This window comes from Nannobrachium achirus (assembly GCF_963921795.1).
Source record: "Nannobrachium achirus genome assembly, chromosome: 20".
Taxonomy (NCBI): domain Eukaryota; kingdom Metazoa; phylum Chordata; class Actinopteri; order Myctophiformes; family Myctophidae; genus Nannobrachium; species Nannobrachium achirus.
Genome location: NC_137827.1, coordinates 20,571,109 through 20,595,973, shown reverse-complemented (window position 1 = coordinate 20,595,973; position 24,865 = coordinate 20,571,109). Strand labels below are relative to the sequence as shown.

The window sequence follows — 24,865 nt, the reverse complement described above, 5'->3', positions numbered from 1 at the left end:
GGCGCTATAAAAAGCAGATGTGAAAAATGCAGGGCAAAGGTTTTTCCTTGGCCTCTAGGGAGTGCGCTATGCGCATACAACGTTACACTGATCGGTGGAGTTATTGGTAAAAACACAAATTGGCCTGTTATAGCACCACCATGAGGCTGATTTGAAAAATTTGAAGTGTCATTTCTTCCTTGGCCTAGTGGGAATGTGCGTGCAAAATTTCACGGAAATCGCACTCTGTGTTCATGATTTGAGGCATCTTGTTCAAAAGGCAGCACTCTTGCAAACTTTGGAAGCCAATCTTAGCCAATCAGGATGCAATATAAAAAATCTGTAAGACCCTTTACGTTGAATAACTATAGAGATACTGTGTACCGATTTGCGTGATCTTTGGACAAAACATGTAGGAGTAGTGTCCAATAACGTGTTTTGCACAAATCCGTCTCCTGGTGGCGCTATAACAGGCCCATGCAAAAAAATGGGGGCAGAGGTTCTGCTCTGGCACCCAGGGAGTGTGCGTGCACAGTTTCGCTGCCATCGTGCCAATGGTGCCGGAGATTAGCTGTTCACAGACGAAGGACACACTCGCAGCCACGCACACGGAAAGACTGGCGGGGCGAAAACATAATCTCGGCCGTGCCTTTCGGCCTGGCGGAGATAATAAAGTAGCCTATATTATAAAAAACAATATTGTCGCAGGCAGGTTCTTGGTGTTTAAAAAAATAATAATAAATAAAATAAAGGAAAAAACAGACAAGGGGCCGGATATGACTTCATCGGATTGACAGTAAGGCGGAAGTGCGTCTCGTGTCACAGCTGTGAAAACAAAACAAGCTGGATGTGATCTGCTGTGCTGCTGGTGAGTGCAAACACAACAACAACAACCACAACAACAACAGCAACAACGACATCAACGACAACAACCACAACTGCTACACATCGTTTTACCGTTACATAACGTCACGATCGCTGCACCGTTACCACGTCAAAACGCTGTTTATTAACACAGCCTGCCTACAACCTCTGTAAAGTGTCCACTGCAGGGAGAAATGTAAATGCGACTATCGTTTAATATGTCTCCTCCTTAGCTCACTGTGGCTGGTGATGATGATGATTATGTAACAAAGGATACGGACAGCGACAGCTATTATAATAGCCTAATTTGATCGCGTTGTTGTGTGCGTGGATGTGGAGGATCATCACTAAATAATTATGACTGTGTCGTTAATGTTCGCCGTGTAAACACTCAAAAAGAATACGTGCAGCGTTTTATGCACGTCGTATTTAACGAAGCTGTGTTGATCATTGATTGTGACAACAGTGTAGCCTACAGTGTGTGCGATGGCTGCTTCTTCCCCTGGCTGCAGAAAGCATGCAGCAGCTATCCATGATCTTGTTTACATGTCAGCATTCACTGCGGGCTGCTGCTGGTTATGTAATTGTATGTCATCAAGTAGCCTATCAGTGCCACAAGCAAACCAGCAGGCTTCTTGAATTACTTTGCTAGCCATGATGACCAACATTAATCTAGTGTAGTATAATCTAGATCAGAGTTTCCCAAACCTTCAAATTTCAAGGTGTACAAAATGGAACAAAAAAAAAATCATGGTTCATTTGGCTCCATTTGGACACTGTAGTTACAGACTTGTATGGGTCTATTTAGAGTGGAACCCACAGGGTCCCTGGATTAATCCACTTTGAGAACCACTGATCTACATATTATGTCGATATCATGATATCAGACTAGGTAGATAATATCGTCTGTGGTTTAGTTTTATATCGTATCATTATAGTCTATGATTTTGTTGTGAACACATTTCTATTTGCTAAGCATTTTGGTTTACTGTGTAAACTCATGCATATTTATTGCCTGCATGCACTTATACATCCACAATCACCCATTGTAGTCATATTTGATAAGTGTTATGTTTTCCTGTTTTCAAAGGCTGCATTAGTAACTTATTGACTGTTCTAGCTGTTCTATTATTTGCCTTTACGAACGTATTAGTTATTATATAGACACACTGTTGATTATTTATGAATTTTTCATTGGGTAAATATTTTGTGAAAGCACCCACAATATCCATAGCGAGATATTTGGTAAAAGAGACATTGTGATATTCGATTTTTCCCTAGTAGATTAGAAGTGGTGCGCAAGTCATTTGTCAGCTTGACCTGAGTTGGCTCTATACTACAACACACCACATCTCTCTCCTCACAGAAAATAGCAGATCTACAAGCTCACAACACATCACAATATGACATTGTGAGCTTGTAGTGCTGCTATTTTGGGCGAATGTTACCCCCAGAATAAAGTTTAACCCTGGAATTGTGTCACTTTTGATTGTAACCACTTTAACCATTATTTTAGATCTGCTATTTTTGAAAAATCTTGAAATCTTTAGCAAATCTTTGAATATATTTTAAAGCGAACATTTGTAACTAAAATATTTACCTCTGGAGGTCCCTGATACATAATATTTTGAGATGGGGGTCCGCGGCAAAATACATATAATTCTACGCGTCCTTGACATGAAACGGTTTGAGAACCACTGACGTAGAAACATGCGTTTTTTCATTTATAGAATCGTCTAAAAAGTTCAAGTGGTTAAATATCTGAAAACACAAATTGACATGAATCCAAAATACACTGATAATCGTGCTGTCAAAAAATTAAACTATGGAAGCTATTAACAGGTTGTGGGGGTCCCTGCTTCATCTCTCTCTCATTCTAAGGGGTCCCCGGCCTGGAAACGTTTGAAGACCCCTAGTTTAAAGTGTCTGGTCATGTGTTGTCCCCCCTCTCACAGCAGCATGATGGATGAGCTGGTGCAGGACCTGGTGTCTGCCCTGGATCAGAGCTCTGAGCAGACCAAGCTGGGGGAGCTGTGGGAGGAGATGGTGCTCAGCCCGCTGCAGCAGCGGAGGCAGATCCGCCGCCGCCGAGGCCGCAAGCGCCGCTGCGACACCTCCTTCCACCACGGCCTGGAGCCGGGACTAGGGGTGGGTGATATGGTGGTAAATATCGTTGAGACGATACCATGTCTCCACGATATGCCTTCTCAGAGATATCGTATATATATCGTGATACAACGAGGGAGAGCCTTATAAAAATAAATCCTGTTGAATTGTTAATGCAGAGATTCATTGCCGAATCCATTTAAACCTGCATGTTGGTCTAAATCAGTGGTTCTTAAACTTTAAATGCCAACATCTCCCCTTAACTCTGACAGTATACAAATGAAACCAAATGGACCCTTAAGGGTCCATTTGGTTTCTTTTGTATACTGTCAGAGTTACATACTTGAAAGGGTAATATTTCGACCTCCCAAAAGGAACCCAGAGAGTCCATGGACCCCACTTTGAGGACCATTGGTCTAAATGGTCTGTTACTCCTTTTCCCTTTAGTTTTTGTTACCTTGAAGGTGGTTGTACTGTTAAGTAACTTGAAAAATGCCCATAAAAACCAACATGAAAAAGAACCGTGATAAGATTGTGCATCGTGACACAGCCTGGAAAAATATCGTGATATTGTATTCTTCCATATCGCCCACCCCTAGCCGGGACGCTGCCTGAGCGAGGCCTCCGAGTCCAGCTTCGACGAGCTCAACGCCAAGGACCGCCGGGAGTACGGCGGCACCCTGGCCCCGTCGACCGCCGCCACTGCCTCCGCCGCCAACTGCAGCGACTCCGACGACATGGTGGTGACGGGCGGCCGCTGGCCCTCCTTCTCCAGCGCGGGGACCAACAAGCAGCACTCCTGGCCGGAGTCGGACTCCTTCACGGAGAACACCCCGGCGGGACGGCCGCTCCGGAGGCGCCGCAAGGTGAAGCGCATGACGTCGGACGTGACGGTCCGGCTGCGGCAGCAGCTGACGGTGTCCGGCGTGGACGGCGAGCACGCCGGCGCCGGCGGCAGCAAGGTGTCCAAGAAGCAGCGGTTGTCGCGGTTGAAGAAGGGCTCGTCCGGGCACTGGGTGGGAGTGGTGGACAGACAGCCTGACGGAGCCGGGCTCATCAGCCCTGCCTGCTGGAAGGACAAGATCTCACTGGAGGCCAAGGAGCAGCGAGACGCCTCCGACGAGAACATGTCTGAAGGGTAATGTGTTCCTACATAACCTTTTATTCAACATATTCACACTGCAGACATGTTGCTCTTACTTCATAACTAGTACAAGTATGAAGGAGCAACGAGGGATGGGACGATGTGAAAATGTCATATCACGATTATTGTGACCAAAGAAATCGCGATTTACGATATTATCGCGATAATCAAAATATCCCCAACATTCATTATCCTGGGGCGGGAACATTTGCCCAAAAAATAGCCGATCTACAAGCTCACAACTCGTCGCAACGCGACGCGTTGTGAGCTTGTAGATCGGTTATTTTTTGGCAAAGAGATTTGGTAGAGAGTGAAAAAAAAAAAAGACTATCAAGTATGTATATTATAATTACGTTTTACCAAATATAGAGGGTTTAAATGGTATCCCAGTGCATGATGGAGGACGATATCACGATAACCGCGATATGATTAACCTTTTTTTTTTTTTTTTTTTTTCACGATAAACGATAATATCGCTTATCGTCCCATCCCAAGGAGCAACATTGCCACTATGTGAATATGGTGAATTTAGTACCTTTCTATCACCAAGTTAGGCCTACAGTATACTGTATATTTCATGGTAAATTTAGGAAAGCGGGAAATGTGGGAAAGCTTTCACATTTCCTTTTTTTACTGTACACTATTGAATTTGATTCAAGGTCATACAGCAAGGCAGAGCTCTGGAAAAAAAATTCAGGTACATTTTCTCATGTACAATACATATTTATGTTTTCAAACTAAGGGCTACGTTCCTCTGGCAGTGTAGCAACAAAACCGAAGTTTAACCTTGCCATTGTTTTTAGAGACGCAATTAATGTCAGGCTCGGAAGTTGTGCGCACAAAATCCTAAAAGCCCATTTACCCTTTAAAATGGAAAGTTACTAAGGCAGTTAAACCCATGATATAAAAGTCACGGGCATAACTACTATCAGACAGAAGCAATTAAACAAGGCGACATTTAAGATGATCTACGCTGCCTGTCTTCATCTAGCTAGTTGTCAATATTCACTGTGTCCTCATCTAAACCAAAAAAAGAAAAAGTATCACAATCATGCCTCTCCACTTTAAAGTATTGAGTTGACATTAAAAATGAATGATATGGTCCCTTCATCCTCATCTTCTGTGGTTGAAAATGATCACCAGGGAGGGATCTTTGATAGTCTTGCCTCGGGGCATGAGCCAGCTCATTATACTCTCTCCAGAAATATTGTCACAAATAAATAAGTGACTAGGTGTGGTATTGATTGTTTTTTAAATGAATTCCTTTTTTGGGGGGGCGGGGAATCGAGTAATTAAAGCTCTGCCTGTCCCAGCATCCCATAGTGCACCCATAGTGAAACCTCGTAACTCCAAGTTTCAAATTTGTACTTTTTTTCCCCCCCGCAAAGTATAAAGCCCTGCTTCGTCATACTGTACAAGGTCGTCGCACAAAAGTAGTGAAAACAGCAGATCTACAAGCACACAACGCCTCGCACCGCGAGGCGTTGTGTGCTTGTAGATCGGCTTGTAGATGTGCTTGTAGATCGGCTTGTAGATCGGCTGTTAGCTAGTTTAAATAATTTTTAAAATGATAAATATTTCTCCTTTTTTTTTCAAAAGATTTATTTTTGGCATTTCTATGCTTTCATTTTTAGCTTGCAGTGCAGAGGTATGAAACCAAGGGCAGAGAGAGAGGAGAAACATGTGAGAGATGACTGAGGTCGGTTTCAAACCCGGGACCCTATACGTGTGTAATTCCACATTAATGTAAATATTTAATTGCTGCAACTGACAGTGGAAGGTGGAATGAATATGACGGTGTTAACGGGGGTTTAAGTGGCGTTATGTTTTGTTAACTCATTTACTGCCATTAAAAAAACGTCCCGCTTTCGGGGTTTCAACAGGGTTTCGGGGTTTCAAACGTACCTTTCAACGTGGGCGCGTGCGTGTCCATGCATCCATCCCAACTGTTCATTCTGTTCAAATCTGACCAGTGCCAGATTTTTGCGTCCGATTCTGAGCAAAATTTTGGCGACCCAGCCCACTGATTTCTGACGTTTTCAGTTGACTGGTATTTTCTGAAAAAAATCAAAATCAATTCTAATCAATTTAAAAAACATAGATTTGATTAAAGTTTTTCAGATATACAGTATAATACTCAGAAATAGCTGATCTAAAAGCTCACAATGTGTCTGCAAGTAATTTTTTTTCCTTTTACATTTTAAAATGTACGCCTATAATGACATGGCCAAAATATGGACACCAGTTTGAAAGTGGTAAAATACCGATACCGGTGACGTCAAAAAGGTCAAATAATGTCCGGTACTACTAGGGGTGGGCGATATGGAAAAATGCAATATCACAATATTTTCCCAAGCTGTATCACGATACACGATTTTATCACGATTCTTTTTCACATTGGTTTAGATGGTTATTACTTATTTTTCAAGTTACTTGACAAAAACTAGACTCTCTGGGTTCCTTTTGGGAGGTCTAAATTGAACTGGACCCTTACAGGTCCATTTGGTTTCATTTGTATACTGTCAGAGACAGAGTTAAGTGGAGACCTTGACATTTTAAAGTTTGAGAACTACTGATTTAGACCAAAATGCAGGTTTAAATTGAATTCTGCAATGAATCTCTGTATTAACGATTAAACAGGATTTTTTACAAGGCTCCCTCAATTGTATCACGATATATACGATATCTCTGAAAAGGCATATCGTGGAGACATTGTATCGTCCCCACGATAATTATCACCATATCGCCCACCCCTAGGTACTACTGTATGTATGGACAAAAGCGATGTATGGGCCAGGCTCTGCCGCTGTGGTTCACGGTAAAGGGCTGTCGGTGTGAGCCAGTGGTATGGTCGGCTGCTCCTGCCAGCGCTCCTCCACTGGGTATTCCCCCTTTTGATGATCTCATTATCTGCCGACCCATATAGAAAAAAAAAGAAAAACGTCTGAAGGGGAAGACGTGTGTGGTAACCAATAACGTGCTAGACAGAGGGCTTTACATCTTCTGGTTTAATTTGCGCTGACCTCCGTTGGCCCCTCAACGGTACTTGTTTTCTTACTTTATGGAAAAATCAATAGCCGTCGTGACAGAAAACAGCTCCGGAGAAGAAATAAATGGGAACACTGTGGCACGCTGTCAATCATTTCTCGCTCGCCGCCCCGCACAACACTCTTGATTGCTCGCTACGGTAGACTGCTGCCACCCGCGGTACTGAGGGCCCAACAATCCAATGGTCCGAGATCCTGATGAGGGAGGCCGAAGGATATGGAGGAATGGTGGCGGTGATGAGCGTTTGACAGCGGTACTACAACTAGTATTTAGACCAGTGTTTCTCAACCTTTTTTCTGCATGGGGACACTTTTCATCTCCCAAGAATCCATGGGCACACCAACATAATACGGGGGTGTAAATATCGTCACTGTCGGGAAGAAACCTTGTATCTCCAAGTATCATGTACGTTTCTTCGCGAAGTAAAGCCCTGCTTCATCATACAAGGCTGTCGCACAACGGTAGTGAAAACAGTCGATCTACAAGCACACAACGCCTTGCACCGTGAGGCGTTACAATACTGACTTTCAAGCAGTTTCAAGGGGCACACTTGACCCTTCTCAGGGGCACACCAAAGGTCCCCAGGCACAGTGGTTGAGAAATACTGATTTAGACCCACAGAGTCACACAAGCGTTGGTGTGTTTATTATGATCCGTCTCTGGGTTCCATTCCGTCACTGTCGGGCAGAAACCTCGTATCTCCAAGTTTCACATTTTTCTGTTTTTTTTTGCACAAAGTAAATCCCTGCTTCATCATACAAGGTAGTCGCACAAAACAGGGGTGCCCGCTGGCCTACTGGTCCAGGCGCATACCACATAGGCTTTGTGTAGCCTGCAGCGGGTCGCTGGTTCGATTCCCGAGCCCCGACCAGATCTGCTGCGTGTCACTCCCCATCTCTGTCCCCGTTGTCTACTGTCCTGTGAATAAAGGCATAAAAGCCCAAAAAACATATCTTTAAAAAGAAAAAGAAAAATATTGAAAACAGCCGATCCACAACACCGTTGTGTGCTTGTAGCTTGGCTGTTTTCACTAGTTTAAATCATTTTTTAAATGATAAATACAAAATGAACGGTTTTGGACATAAAAGGTTTCCACTCAACAACAACGATGTCAAACTTTGTGCATGATGCATCTGGTCCTTTTTAAAGACCTACACGTGCCGAAATTAGCTGAGGTACAAGCAGATCAGCTAGGTACAGTAGATCAGCTATTTTAATTTGCTTACACAGTAATTCAAGCAAAAAAATGTCCCTTCCCTCAAGGTCACTCCTTATGTTGCACACACAGAGCGGAGCTTTAGCCTTCAGCCACCCAAGTGCATCATGGGGGAGGCAGATGTTGGCAGCTCCAGCTGGGCTCCACACCCTTGATTAGACCTGCCCTGGACCGGTCTGGACCGGTCTGCTGGCAGGGAGGGGCCACCTGGCGCCCAGGCTGGCCCAGCCAGCAGGCCTCACCTGTGGGGAGACGCTCTCCCAGGCAACAGCCTCTGTGGTCACTGGTTCTCAACCTGTGGGTCGGGACCATTATTTTGGGGTGGTCCCCAGATGATTAACTTAATGTGAAACATTGTTTTCTCACTCAGCAGTAAACAAACCAACATAAAGTTTAAGTGCCGATCTACAAGCACACAACGGCGTTGTGTGCTTGTAGATCTGTAGATTTATAGATGATAAATACAAAACGAATGGTTTTGGACATACAAGGTTTCCACCCGACAACGACAATATGCTATAAATATAAGGTGCTGGGAGTGAAAATTATAATGTAGGGGTGCCTCGGATTAAAACAATATTTATGGGATGCCCTGAGACAAAAAAGTTTGGGAACTCCTGATCTAGACTACTGTCCTCAGATGGGTGGTGGTGCTTACCGGAAACATGTTCTCGCCGCGGACGACCGACCGCAGCCGCCGCTCTAAAACAAAAGCAAAGTCATCGTAACATGCTTTTCTCACGCGCCGCCGCCCAAAGCTCCCTCCATCCCTCTGTAATTTGTATTTTCCTTTTTAACTCTTGAATAGTTTTTTGGGTAAAGCCTGTGTGCTCCCATTTTGCCGAAGTTCATTTTCATAAATCTCTGAGACTAATCCAATTACCAGCTGCTCAGGGAGGGTGGGGATAACCTTATAATCAGACGCACCATGGAAGAGGGCATGGATTTGGGTGTTGGGGTGGCTTGTTTGAAGAGCCCCACAGATCCATTGTTATCAGTGCTTTGCCCCCCTCCCCCCACACACACCCCCCCCACCCTCCTCCCAGCCCCTCGTCGTCTTCCTTTGCTTTTTCTTTATTCCTCCGCAGAATGAGCCCGGGCTCAATAAATGGTTGCTCGGCCCATAATCTCTGTGCAAACTGGTCTGCCTCTCTCCCAGGAGCTGGGGATTATCCCGTTTAGATCGGGAACGCATTATTACTTTAAAACATTATTTTATGCTGTAACTATAAAAAGAAATGGCAGATATACAAGCTCGCAGCGCGGCACCGAGTGTGCGAGCTTGTAGATCTGCTATTTTTGAAAAATCGTGTACATTTGTGCAAGTCTTTGAATATTTTTGACACGATTCTATAAATGTCTCTTAAATCCTAATGGGTTTCTGAAAAACCTACCTCTCTATGTCAGCGGTGCTCAAACTCTTTCATGTCAAGGACCCCCAAAATGATATGTATTTGGCTGCGGACCCCCATCTCAAAATCTTTAGTTCCAGGGACCCCCCAGAAGCAAAATATGAGTTAAAAATGTTCGCTTTAAGAATACATATACTCGAAGATTTGCACACTTTTCACCACTTTTCAAAAATAGCAGATCTACAAGCTCGCAGAGTGCCGCGCTGCGAGCTTGTGGATCTGCTATTTTTGAAGAGCTGAAGTATAATAATAATTCCAGATATGAATGGGTTATATCCTAATGATTAGTGCTCATCTGGCTACAGTGTTTTTGCCTCACCTCGCTGGCTGGTGTTGAGACGACGGGGTTCTGTGTGGGGAATCGATTCGTTCAGCCTCCTCCGAAACACTGGAATGCACTTCTTATTTCTGCCCTTGTGTCTCCGTCGTTGCACCCTGGACACATGGCGTATTAGCTAATTAAGACTTAGTTGTTGTTATTATGAAGCCTAATGCTAAATAAGTTGCCTTATTTATTTTTATACGGGGGTGGGGCTAGGGGGGGGGGGGGGGGGGGGGGGGGGGACGAGAGCGTTTTGGGCATGCGTTTTAATTACTGTATTAGTGCACAAACACGACCAGCCAATACCCGCTTACTTAATATCCGTACCAGCAACGAAAGCCATAGTTCCACTCTAATGTTTGTCAACTTTACTTGACAAAGGTCACTGTAGAAGAAAGAGAAGCGGCGTTTCTGTGGGTCCCAAGAAAAATGGCTGCGTCAATTATTCATGGCATTAATTAGGCAGTACTTAATGGAAACGTTCTCGCGGCGGCCTTGGGCCGCTCCAAGCGACATCACATTACACCTTTAATACGGATAAATACTTAATAGGCGTCTCTAATTAATTGTTTATACCTGTGATTCCTTTTCAAACTTTGCACAAAACCCCCTTCCATAAGAAGCAAACACATTTTTCAAACGGAGCGAACGGTGGAAAGACAAGTTGTTAATCATTGTAACGTTGTCTCAGATTTCAGAAGTCAACAACACCTCATTGAAACAATAGCATAGGGTCCTCGGTTAGCTTCTAGTACCACAGTGCAGCACACACACACACACACACACACACACACACACACACACACACACACACACACACACACACACACACACACACACACACACACACACACACACACACACACACACACACACACACACACACACACAGATTTTTATAGTACAGTAACATTAGCACTCTGGATTTTATTTTTCTGTGCTCTTGAATCAGTGAGAGAGACAGTGGAAGGGTTTATGGCTGTCCTCTCATTTTATTCATTCTTTTTTCCCCCATGCATGTCTCTTGTAAACTCTAGGTATAAGGCTTTAATTTTGCTAGTCTATAACTTTCAATAGTCACTAGTTAGAATGTTCAGTTCTCAACTGAGTATGCTGGTATGCAGCAATCTTTTTTAAGATATGTTTTTGGGATTTTATGCCTTTATTGATTGGACATGGGAAGAGAGATGGGGAGTGACATGCAGCAAAGGTAGTCAGGATCGGGACTCGAACCAGCGACACGCTGTCAGGCTACACCTGAGCCTACAGTATGTGGTATGCGCCTGGACCGGTAGGCTAGTGGGCTTCCCACTATTTTTCAGATTTGGTGAAATATTACATCAAAAAATCGATTAGTTGACAATTCCTATCAGTGTAAGATTTCTAAGATTTGTAAGATTTTATTGAAGGGATAGCCCCTTGTGAGCCCCTCATTTTCAAGAGGGACCCCCATAGTGTTAGCTGATTAAGAATTTCCTTAGTCGAGGACAACACTAGAAAGGTTGTGGAATGAGCAGATATTCAAAAGGTTCCATTTAACAGTTAGTCTTACAGAGCAGCACGGCTGTGTTGTCTCTGAGCTGTGTGCTGCTCCAGATGTTGACCCATGTGTCCAGAGGTTGGGGTGACAGCTGAGCGGGGGCCTGGGGAACGGGGGTCTGGAGAGAGAGGAAGGGGGGGGGGATTGAGGGGGGGGTCCAGGACTGCCTGGCTCGACCAGACGTCTTCCAAGGCTCTCCCCAGAGAGAGAGCCTGGTCCCTCTCTCACATCTGCTCGCAGGGTGTGTGTGAGGATGAGATGATGCGGTACCATCTGGCCTGGAGAGAGGAGAGACACACGTGGGCCTCTGGATGGACCGCTGGTCTCTCGCCGCCGCCGTCGTCGTCATCGAGGCACGCCTCCCGCAATATGGCAAAACACCGTATCAGCGTGTGTGTGACCCCGGCCAGCCGCTCTCTCCCGCGTCGTCGTAAACCAAGGTCAGCGCTCGCTGATTCCACCACAAAGCAAAATGCAAGGCAGTCAAGAGCGTCAGGCTCTCCCCCCCGGCCCCGACGGCTAAACGCGTTCCTGAAGGACTTGGGCAAATGGGCTGCTCGCTGTTACTTGAGCTCGCAGGCATTTCGTGTCTGAAGTTCTCGCCGCCTGCGCCGATGACGTTCCGACATGGGTTTAAACAAGAACACAATTTCATAAGATGGAAGTTAGAAATATGGGTACTTGCTCAAGTCCGTGTACAGTAGTACCTGCTGTTCTTTTCTTTACTTTTGTTACCCACATTAACCCTGGCATCCCTTGTATTTTCAGCTTTTTATATCGTCGTGTCGGGTGGAAACCTTGTATGTCCAAAAGTGTTCTTTTTGTATTTATCACTTAAAAAATTAACTAAACTAGTGAAAACAGACGATCTACGAGCACACAACGCCTCGCACCGCGAGGCGTTGTGTGCTTGTAGATCTGCTGTTTTCACTAGTTTTGTGCGACAGCCTTGTATGATGAAGCAGGGCTTTGCTTTGCGAAAGAAGGTACACATTTGAAACATTTGAAAAAGGTTTCTGCCTGACATTGGCGATATATATATATATATATATATATATTTTAATATTGTATATTTTCCCAAAATGTTAAAAAATATTTATTTTGTGAATTAAAAAAAGTAGGCCATGTCTTGTACGATGAGGCACACAAGGCTTGTGTTTAGCAACAGAGAAACATGCAGCCACCATCACCACCACCAGCCTTCTCCTTCCAGGTCTCTGTGACCTTGGAGTGTCTGGAAGCCCAGTTCAAGGTGTGACAGACAGAGGCAGCGAGACCCAGCAGGCCTGTCCGGGAGGGTGGGGGGGGGGGTACACACGTGCACACACACACACACACGCACACGCACACACACACACACACACACACACACACACACACACACACACACACACACACACACACACACACAGTGGAGGGAGTATATAGCAGGGGCTGCCCTGGGGGTGTGCTGTGCAGAGGGGGCAGCCGTGGAGCGACCCAGGCAGCAGCAGCCCTCCACAGCAGATGCTATAGCCTAGAGCCCGACCGATGCCGCGTTTTAGAGGTCCGATGCCGATCCCGATTTTGGTTGAGTCCTAGACCACCGACTGACCGATATTCCTAAAAATTAAATTTAAGTTAATTAAAGTTATAAGTGCAAAATGTTCTAATGCCTTTTTTTAAGAGTTTATATTTCAGAACATTTTACTTATGTTAAATATAATTTCTAATAACTAGAAAGATGCCTATTGTCACATGAAGCTTGAACAATCCCCAAAACCAATTATATTGTCCATTCTGAAAAGGACTTTTGGGGTTTTGGGGTCAATCTAGAAACAAAAACAAAGCTGATCAAGTACTATAGTCTGATTGCCCTGTTGGGCAACCACACTAATAATAAATAAATGCTAATAATTCTATTTAACCACTTAAGCCCTGTTCAAATGAGTTCAATAGCCGATCTACAAGCTCGCAACCACGCTATTATTGAAATTTGGACATCTGTGTACTGTAGGTCCCTACAGTATGTACATATCGTTGCTGTCGGGTGAAAACCTTGTATGTCCAAAACTGTTCGTTTTGCATTCATCGTTTAAAAATGTTTCAAACTAGTGAAGGCGTTGTGTGCTTGTAGATCTGCTTTTTTCACTACTTTTGTGAGACGGCCTTTTATGATGAAGCAGGGCTTTACTTTGCGAAAGAACGTACAAATTTGAAACTTGGAGATACAAGGTTTCCACCCGACAACAACATTATGGGTGTCAGTAGAGTGTCCGTATTAGCGCGAGACTAACGTCACACGAGACTAACGTCACACGAGACTAACGTCATAGAAAGTACTCAGAGACCGACATCCCACCAGCGGTGGAAAGTGGTTACAAATCAGTACACATTGGCAGCATGTTTGCTGATAACGATGTCTACCAAAAAGTCAAGGAATGGACGATATATATATTTTGACCAAACCGATATATGGGTCTGTCTTTACATCCAGTGGTGGGTGTGTGGGTCTCCTCCTCTCCTCTGTGTAGGAATGGGACGATAATCGCTTTTATCGTGATTAAAAACACTCACGATAATCGTATCGTGGAGATTTAATTTATCGTGAAATCGTCCTCCGGATCAATTCACCTTTTATTTGCCAAGCTGCATATCCGGTACCACTTAAGCCCTCTGGAATTGGTAAAAGGGACCTGTAAATAAGTATTTAATACAGTTTTTTCACTCAATACCAAATCTCTTTGACAAAAAATATCCGATCTACAAGCTCAGAACATGTCGTGTTCGACGCATTGTGAGCTTATAGATCTGCTATTTTTTTTTGGCAAAGGTTCTGCTCCAGGATAATGGACGTTGGGCATATTTAGATTAGCGCGATAATATCGTAAATCACAATTTCTTTGGTCACAATAATCGTGATACGAAATGTTCATATCGTCCCATCCTAGCTCTGGTCCAGAGTGTCAGCTGCACTGATGCTCTGACAGGCGACTGACTAAAAGGCTCGACCAGGATTTCTGTACCCCTACGAGGGCTCAACCTCAGTCAAAATAAACTAGACTACTTCGCTACTCACCTAACCAAAGGTAGTTTTGCGTTATTGAAAGTCTATTCTCTGCGGTGGGAAACCTCTCTCAAAAAAATCCTGGTCTAGTCTTTTAGTCAGCAGCCTGTCAGAGCGTCAGTGCCAGGGGCGTCACGAGGGGTAGGAAAGTGGGACTGAGTTACTAGGGCCCAAGGTGGTGGAGGGGCCTTAATTATTTTATACTTTAGCTATTGAAAAATAGCAGATATACAAGCTCACAGCGCGGCACCGAGTGCCGCGCTACGAGTGCCGCGCTACGAGCTTGTAGATCTGCTATTTTTGAAAAGCTGTGAAAATGAGTGCAAATCTTTGAATATATGTATTTTTTAAGCAAACATTTGTAACTAAAATGTTGCTTCTGGGGGGTCCCTGGAACTCACTATTTTGAGATGGGGTTCCGTGGCCAAGTACATACCATTTTGGGGGTTCTTCACATGATAAGGTTTGAGCTCCACTGACATAAAAACATAGGTTTTTCAAAAAACCTCAGAAGGATTTAATTGAAATATTCAAAGATTTTCATGATTTTTCAAAAATAGCAGATCTACAAGCTCGCAGCGCGGCACTCGGTGCCGCGCTGTGAGCTTGTATATATGCTATTTTTCAATAGTTAAAGCACAGGGGCCCCGCAGTGAATCCTTGTACCCAGGGCCCAGAATTTGGTTGCGACGCCCCTGGTCAGTGCAGAGCTATAGTCCCATCCCTGCCTCTGTGTGGGGAACACATACTGAGGGGGGAGGAGGGGGGGGGGAGGAGGGGGGGGGGCTCCTCTGCTGTCATCCTCCACGACGCGGGCCAGATTAGATTGGAGCTGACAGCAGAGGATATTCAATTAGATTGTGCATGTCACTCAGTGGCTTCCATCAGAGTCCTTACCCGTGCCTTTGTGTTTGCCGCGGAAAACGGGTGCACGCTCTGTCTTTCTGTGTCATTCTGCATTTATGTCGACCTCTACCTCCGCTCTTTTATTCGTTATTGGGTCTTATGGGATGTTTACATGGCGGACGCCGGACGGCGGTGTTCCGTGGGGCTCGTGAAGTCTTGATTCACATTGTTGACGTTTCAAATGCACGGCTGCGGTGGCGTGACCTTAAAAACCCAAAACGGGAGTTATTTGTGAGTCCGCGCTGTGTGGAGTAGAAAGTGGGGGCAACCGTTGGGCAATAGTGGGGTCAATTGGAAAGAGAGGGAAAAGAAAAAAGGCATTTTGCAATACAGGGATGTCAAACTCAAATTCATCGGGGGGCCAACATTTTTAAAATGGTACAAGTCGAGGGCCGGACTGGTTCAATGTTTATTTAAAACATATTGAAATGATTGCACATATTGAACCTGGACCTAACACAACCTATTTTATTTATTGCACTAACATTAATCATTAAGTTAATTAGTAAGTAAAACATACAATCAGTTGCAATATTTTCTTATGGCTCGATCAGTAATTTCAAGAGAAACCTCGGAAAACCTTGTTTTCAGAGTTTTGTTTTTGGGGAGGGGGGTAGCTGAAAGTTGAGCACAGACCATATGCTTCCTTGCGCTCGCGGGCCCTCGATACACACCAATGCACTCGCAGTGCATTGTGGGACTAGTAGTATTACAGTGGTGTGTGCAATATACCAGAGGGCCGGTTCTAATAGTAATTAAATAACATCCCGCGGGCCAAAGAAAATTCATTCACAGGCCTGATTTGGCCCCCGGACCTTGAGTTTGACATAATGTGCATGAACCATACTGCCCTACAAAGGCAGAGTGCAGTAACTACGTTCACGAATTTCACTGAAAAATGGGTTTAAAAGTGTTACAGCTGATCAGCCAAATGAGATATAGACATACAATTGATATTATACTGATTGTATATCTGTTCTTGAGCTAATTGTTCATCCCCCAATATCATGAAGGCTAATTTGCCCTTTGGGCGACACAAATAAGTCGGTGTGTAGTTACTGTGTAGTTAAACGTAGTTACTGCACTGCCTTTGTAGGGCAGCATATTCTGAGAACTTTAGTCAAAAATTGCTGATCTACAAGCACACATTGTAGATCAGCTATTTTCGGCAAAAAGCTTTGGTGTGGAGGGGAAAAAGAGCAGACTGATTACAGAGTGAAAAGTCAAGTTTTTTAAGTTTATTAAGTGTGGACGGTTCAAGTGGTTAAATATCTGAAAACACAAATTGACATGATTCCAAAATACACTGATGATTGTGCTCTCAAACAATGTTCCTTGAGATTTTCACTTGCCCACTGGTGTGCCTTGGGCACACAAAGTTTGAAAAACACTTGCACACAGCTTACATGTCAGGGCTATTAGTTATTAAAGGAGTCAATAATGATTAAATGATGATGTCTGTGTTTTTCTTTTACAGTGAAACTAGCAGTATATGCAGTAGTGATCCTGGCCTTTATACCACCGACGAGGGGCGACAAGGTATGAGAACATTCACATTGTCAACTTGCATGACTTTGTCATCACTTGCTGTTGTAAAAATAGAAAAAAGGAAATGAACTCTTAATGAAATTAAATTCAACTTAAAAACATTTTTGGTGGACATTCAAGCATCCGCACGCATACTGTTGTACATACTGTTGTACAATACAACATTGTATATTGCACATAGTCGCTGTGGGGTGGAAACTAACTGTCAATAACATAATATAAACCGTATAGTGAAATTATGATATTTAGTCACAAGCTCTAATACGTTTCATTTGTTAAATACTTATAAAACCCCACAGAGATACAGTAGCATTGACCTATCGAAAAAATAAATGAATAACTATGTGCGTACAATGTTACCACCCGACAGTCTATGTTTCTGCATTCATGCCTACATTTTTTTTTTGAGAAAATAATTTTTTTAATAATTTTTAAATACCTCACACAGAGACCAATTCCTTGCATGTGCAAACAATACCTGACAATAAAAGGAAATTCAGATTCCGAAGGTTTCGGTCATAAGATATACAAGCTCACAGCGTGGCACAGAGTGCCGCGCTGCGAGCTTGTAGATCTGCTATTTTTGAAAAATCGATGTTTCTATTACAATTACATATCTCAAAATATTTAGTTCCAGGGATCACCCAGAAGCAAAATCTGAGTTCCAAATGTTCGCTTAAAAAAATACATATATTCAAAGATTTGCACACATTTTCACGACTTTTCAAAAATAGCATATCTATATGTGCTATTTTTCAATAGCTAAAGTATAAAATAATTAAGGCCCCTCCACCTTGGGCCCTAGTAACTCAGTCCCACTCCCCCCCCCTCCCTTGTGACGCCCCTGACATACAGTATGTTTCAGGGAGGATGCTGGTGCAGGGAGAAAGAGTGGTTTTGGTACAGTGGCACGGACGGACGGCGGTTGGCTGGGCATCCAGGCGACTCTAATAAGACGTTGTCATGTGGTGTTAATGAGCGGCGAAGCCTCTGCTAATCTCATTAGGTGTTGGAGGGGTCCGGGCGGCCTCTTGATTTAACAGTTGTCACTACACCTTGACTGAGAGAGGCACGCTTCCTTTATGTGCTCTGCTGACTGACAGCTCTGCTCTGCAGCAGTGTCTGGGGGGGAGGGAGGGAGAGAGAGGGAGAGAGAGAGGGAGAGAGAGAGAGAGAGAGAGAGAGAGAGAGAGAGAGAGATGCCAGTGGCGTCAGTTCAGAAAAAGCTAAGGTATGGCAACATGACTGGTGTCGACACCACTCATGTTGCCATACCTTAGCAACAGGCATGATACATTTATTTTAAGAAGTACATTTATTATTTTCCACCGTTTCTACGGTTTCTTGGGCTGGATATGGCAGCCTGGAACAGCTGGAACGGCATGTTAGTAAACGTGCCACAATTAACAATAATGCATTGCACCTGTGCAGCTGACCTGCAGAACCTGGGAATATACCATTTTATCAAGATGGGGGGGAATAAAAGTGTGGAGAATATAATTATAATACCTTGTTAAAGTGACCATTTTGTTACATTTTGCATTTGTAGTTATTTTACTGTAATTTAACAAGATAATAACCATCACACATCGACAAAGAGGCATTCATGGATTTATTGCGACCGAAGGTCGCATATACTCTGAAGAACCGTGTCGCTTGAGTGTCCTTCCGTAACCTCTGTGATGTCAGTGTGATGTCAGCGAGTTGTGACATCACTTCCTGTGCGGGGCGGCTACACGAAATGTGGATAACACTATATATGGAGATAGTCCAGTCCATCATGTGGGACTACCGTCATAGACAGTAGCCAAAAGAGAAGGATACACAAGACTAAGAAAGACAAAAAAAGGAGGAGGAGGATAAAGATACCAAAAGGAGAGAGAAGAAAGGGTGGATGAGGTACAATGTGCGGTATCCTCCTTGTCAAGCTCGACGTTGGTCATTTGGACCTATACATGGAGAAATGGAGCGAACCTGTTTGGCCTAAACATGGAGATGTGGTACAGAATGACTCATATATGGGCATAAAAAGTATGTCATGTGACATCACTTCCTGTACAGACAGTCAGACAGACAGCCATTGACTCCGGCCTAACAATGGCTACTGTCTATGACGGTAGTCCCATATGACATGATGGACTGGACTATCTCCATATATAGTGTTCTCCACATCTCCATGTTTAGGCCCTATCGCTCACACCCTAGGTGGGGTTGGCCTTTCTGTGTGGAGTTTGCATGTTCTCCCCGTGTCTCCTAGGGTTGATACCCTCACAAAAACATGAACAAACTCCCCCCAGAATGATAACAACTAGAATCGTCAGAGAAACGCTGTGGTTGGCCAGATAGTCAAGAATTGGCGCGACGAGGTCGCATGTCACCATGAGGTCGCATTCCACCCTCAGGTGTCTTACTAGTATTTAAAAGTAACTTTTATTTCCCCCTGCACCCAGGGTATGGCAGCTGCATACCCCTGCCATACCCAATTGACGCCTGGCTGGCAGTGTTGATTTTGACAGCAAATTTTGACTTGGTTTTAGTCATAGTCTTTTGAATATTTTCATATTTTAGTCATCCGAAATGTTTTAGTTTTTAGTTGACTAAACATTTGGAGTAAACACAGTGACATCATGCTCTGATGTCACTGTGATGTCAGGGGAACCACTCTAACAGAATGGGCTTGCCGCTCTGACATCATGCTCTGGCTTCACTGTGATCTCACACTAACAGAATCCCTTTTATGCCCATATATGGAGATGTCATCAATATTAAGCCCATATCTAACAGGACTTCATATGGGAATGCCCATATATGGAGGCCACATCGGCCACATACCACACTAACAGAATCGATATATGGCCAAGACAGATGGCCAAGACAGCCCATATCCGTGTGGCTGGTTCTACGGACAGGGATATCCATGTATGGGCATTAAAGGGTATGATGTCAGATGTCATAGACATCATAAGGCTTTCACATAACGAATAACTGAGTAAGCATGTTTGGGCTCTCACAGCATATCTCCATATCTATACTATAATTTTGCGAATGTCTGAGTGAGTGAGTGAGTGAGTGAGTGAGTGAGTGAGTGTCTGTCTGTCACAGCGTTTCTCCTCGGTGGCTGGAGCAATTGATCTGAAATCGCATCACCATAAGCATATGAACACACCTGACATAACTGTGAAGCCCGTTTGTCACTTTCACAAATCGTATGCTGTATATTAGCATTTTTATGGTGTATCTACTATCTATTCTGCATCTAGCATGAGGCACATCTATTCTGCATCTAGCTTGAGGCAAAATGTTTAACCAGCTCTGTGTGTGTGTGTGTGTGTGTGTGTGTGTGTGTGTGTGCAGGCAGGCGGGTGTGTGTGCAGGCGGGTGGGCGGGCGGGTTGGGGGGGGGGACAGTATCTCTGTAGCCATTAAACGAAACGGGTTTCTTACATTGATGCTCCTACATCATGCAAGCACCAGTTAAAGTTACTTTCCATCCCTCATATACTGTGTGCACAGTGCACATCCCATAACCCACACACTGCACATCATTTTGGAGCTCATATCTTTGAACGGGTAAGGGCTAGTACAGTTAATGGATCTCCATATATGGGTAACTGGTCCTCTTAGGGAACCACTGCACTAAAGGATGTCCTCTCTCTCTCTCTCTCTCTCTCTCTCTCTCTCTCTCTCCCTCTCTCTCTCTCTCTCATACAGGTGATGATGAGCAGAGCGACTGGTTCTTTGAGGGGGACTGTGGGGGGGTGAAGGGGGTCCCCGGTGGTCTCCTGTCCAGCTGGGACTCGGACAGCCAGCTCTCCCTGGAGGACAAGCGTCCGTCGCCCACCTTCCTGCAGCCCGCACGTCCCTCTCAGAGAGGTGAGGAGTAAATACGTTGTGGGCAAGTCCTGTGGCAAGTACTGGGTACAGGGATCCATGAAGGCCATGGCCGCCGTTGACCTGATAGGGCTGTCACGATTATGACATTTTACATGACGATTAATTGTCACACAAATAATTGCGATTAACGATTTAATTGTGTTTTTGTCTTTGACGATTACATTTCTGTTTGGCTTTGTAGGCTTTGAAGTTGCACATGGCAGATATGACACAACCTAAATATACAAAGAAATTACTGACATATTTGACAATTTTATACTTAAAAAAGAACATTGATAGTGGAAATAGCAGATCTACAAGCTCACAATGAGCTTGTAGGTCGGCTATTTCCACTACTTTTTGAAAGTGTTTGTAACTATATTAACATTTCTCAACATGGAAACGATTATGACGATTATGCAAAATAATTGCGATTAGACGATTATGTAATAATCGTGACAGCCCTAGTTGCCCCTCAAAGAAATGACATGTCCTGAGGCCACAGTGGCCTTAATACCCCAGCTGACTGTAGCACTTTCTCCTCTGTCTCTGTCTTATGTCAATATGTCAATATGTAGACACCAGTGTCTTTTTGAGTCCCAATTTTTTAATCCAATCCAGTAACTTTGATTTGTGCAGGCCAGGGCTGAGCATGGATCAGATTGTAAATACCAATTTATTTATTTCATAGCAGATAGTCTACATATTCAACATAAAATCATCCTTAACCCCTAAATCTAAATTTGTAGTCCAATAAAAGTTTATTTGATGGCCTTCCTGCCCTGGCATTTGGCCTTTGTGCCCTCAAAAAATGGACAACCCCAAAGGCCAAGTGGCCTTGCCCCTAAAATGACAAAATTCTTGGCCTGCTGGGAGCTGATGGTATGTGTGGCGCTCCACCTCAGCAAGATATCTCCCAGGGGTCTAGCGCATTGTAACGGGGACAGACTCCCGCGTGTTACTGGCTGATACCGACAATAAGCCACTCTCGACTTAGTATATGTGTGTGTCTGTCTGTGTATGTGTGTGTGTGAGTGCACGCATGTTTATTTATTTGCTTTTTATCACAGTGTGTATCGTCGTTGTCGGGTGGAAACCTTGTATGTCCAAAACCCTTCTTTTTGTTTTTATCCTTTAAAAAATATTTAAAAAATGCCCATATATGAGTCATTCTGTACCACATCTCCATGTTTAGGCCAACGCCTCGGACCGCGAGGCGTTGTGTGCTTGTAGATCTGCTATTTTCACTAGTTTTGTGCGACAGTCTTGTATGATGAAGCAGGGCTTTTACTTCACGACAAACACGTACCAATTTGAGACTTGGAGATACGAGGTTTCTGCCCGACAGTGACGGTGTGTGTGTGTTCTATCACAGGGTATCATGCCCGCCTGAACCGTCTGCCTGGTGTTGCTGCACGCTGTGTCAGAAAGGGCAGACAGAGGCTTCCCAGCAAGGTTAATAATAATAATAACAATAATAACGCTTACACCATCATTTTGTTTCATACGTACGTTACCAATAGGTTTTACAAGTATTACGTTAAATGGTATAATGTAAATGTAACTCTGAAATCTGTTTTTTTTTAACAGGACAACGGTATGCCAGTGTTTGTGGAGAGATTGAAGCGTTTCTCACAGGATCCTTACCAGAGAGAGTAAGATGCCTTTTTTATTTTGGTTGCTTTGGTGGCTATAATCGCGATAATCAAAATATCCCCAACATCCGTTATCCTGGGTCGGAACATTTGCCAAAAAATAGCCGATCTACAAGCTTACAACCCGCCGCAACGCGACGTGTTGTGAGCTTGTAGATAGGCTATTTTTTCGTCAAAGACATTTGGTTGCAAGTGAAAAAAAAGGACTGTATCAAGTACGTTATTTCCAAGTCTGTTTTACCATTTATAGAGGTTTTAAATGGAAAATTGAATTGAAAAAGGTTAATCGATCCCAGTGCACGACCGAGGATAATTTCACAATACATTTACATCTCCACGATACGATTATTGTGAGTGTTTTTTTTATCATGATAAATTATAATAACTATTACCGTCCCATCCCTATTGGCTACTCTCTAATAACAATGTGTCTTCTCTCGTGGCTCTCTGATGTCATAATGATGACATTGTCTCGGAGGGATCTGAGATCCGAGACCCTTCAAAAAAAGTGAAAAATATTTACTGAAAAAACGAAATTCTGAGATTTACCTTCTTGGCCTACTGGCAGCAGGCACAAGGAATTTGGCACTGCTCGGTACAGAATTTTACACAGACACACAGACCCTCTTCTAGGCTGGGCCCCTACGTAGGTGCCACGGTGTAACAATAATGCACTCTGGTGAAGCATGGAGTCAATGAAGGATATGATCACACTTGTCCATCTGTTTCCATCATCATTTTGCATTCACTGATTCAGCTCTGATTATCTCCCCTGTAGCTTTTGGCTGCCTGCTATTGGAAAACGAGACCGAAGCCAGGTATTTTCACAATGCCATTATTTCTCACTTTTGTTTTCACCTAATCTTATTCTGAGTATTTCATTTAGTTTCACCACTGTTTGTTCAGATTCTACATTTGAAACGAGTCAAGAGTCAAAAATGTATAACGTTACAGTCGGGCAGAAACCCTGTATCTCCAAGTTTCAAATGTGTACGTCTTTTGGTAAAGCAAAGCCCTGCTTCATCATACAAGACTGTCGCACAAAACTAGTGAAAACAGCTGATCTACAAGCACACAACGCCTCGCAACGCCTCGTGATGCGAGGCGTTGTGTGCTTGTAGATCGGCTGTTTTCACTAGTTTAGTACATTTTATAGACGATAAATACAAAACGAACGGTTTTGGGCGTACAAGGTTTCCACCCGACAACGACGATAAGACAATCAAATGATAAAATATTAATTCATCCGTTTATTCTTTCTGTTTTCCCTAGCACAACCCTTTGTGTGCATTGCCCATGTATCCTATTGACATGGTGCCAGAGAGCTCTCATCGCAGATGTTCTTCCACTGTCTGTAAAAACAGGTAGGAGATGGATGACGTGTAATTATGATAAAGTAGCCACTTAAAGCCCTATTGGAGACTCTATTGAATCTTTTCCATTAAAGCTCAATATGTTGATGGACTAATCCATGCTCAACATACTTAGGTCGGTTTACTGTAGGTTAATTTTTAACCAGTGTCACCTCTAGTCAGGGCCGTCACAAGTGGTGGGTAAAGTGGGACTGAGTTACTAGGGCCCAAGGTGGAGGGGCCTTAATTATTAGCTATTGAAAAATAGCAGATATACAAGCTTGTGCCGCGCTGCAAGCTTGTAGACCTGCTATTTTTGAAAAGTCTTGAAAATGTGTGCAAATCTTTGAATATATGATTTTTTTAAGCAAACATTTGTAACTCAAATGTTGCTTCTGGGGCGTCCCTGGAACTAAATATTTTGAGATGGGGGGTCCGTGGCCAAATACATATCATTTTGGGGGTCCTTCACATGAAAATGTTTGAGCACTACTGACAGAAACATAGTTTCTTTTTTAAATAAACCTTAGAAGGATTTAAAATATTCAAAGACAAACTTTCACGATTAAAAAAAAATAGCAGATCTACAAGCTCGCAGCGCGGCACTCGGTGCCGCGCTGTGAGCTTGTATCTGCTATTTTTCAATAGTTAAAGCACAAAATGTGAGTGGATCCTTGTACCCAGGGCCCTGAATTTGATGCGACACCCCTGCTTCTAGTGTGGATTGTTACCCAGAGACTGCTTGTGGTTGCATGCATGTGTGTCTGTGTATGTGCACATTGTGAGTGCGTGCTGCATGGTTTGTGACCTAACATTCCGAGCTGCTGCGAATCTCACAGGTTTAGCTGTTTTTTA

The 24,865-nt window shown here is 43.7% G+C and overlaps 1 protein-coding gene across 2 annotated transcripts in view; it reads left to right on the top strand.

Annotated features, from left to right (window-relative positions):
- Positions 1-813: 813 nt before the first annotated feature.
- LOC308305761 (G patch domain-containing protein 2-like) overlaps positions 814-24,865 on the top strand; it is a 46,605-nt gene continuing 22,553 nt past the window's right edge. The window contains exons 1-9 of one of the 2 annotated variants that reach the window (XM_080750619.1): positions 814-847; positions 2,802-2,991; positions 3,549-4,087; positions 17,061-17,122; positions 20,842-21,003; positions 22,379-22,458; positions 22,594-22,658; positions 23,437-23,476; positions 23,931-24,022. In XM_080750619.1, the coding sequence (XP_080606745.1) occupies positions 2,803-2,991; positions 3,549-4,087; positions 17,061-17,122; positions 20,842-21,003; positions 22,379-22,458; positions 22,594-22,658; positions 23,437-23,476; positions 23,931-24,022 (1,229 nt within the window). In that variant the 5' untranslated portion in view covers positions 814-847; position 2,802. Of the gene's footprint in view, positions 848-2,798; positions 2,992-3,548; positions 4,088-17,060; positions 17,123-20,841; positions 21,004-22,378; positions 22,459-22,593; positions 22,659-23,436; positions 23,477-23,930; positions 24,023-24,865 lie in introns of both variants that reach the window. The other variant, XM_080750618.1, reaches the window with a different exon arrangement.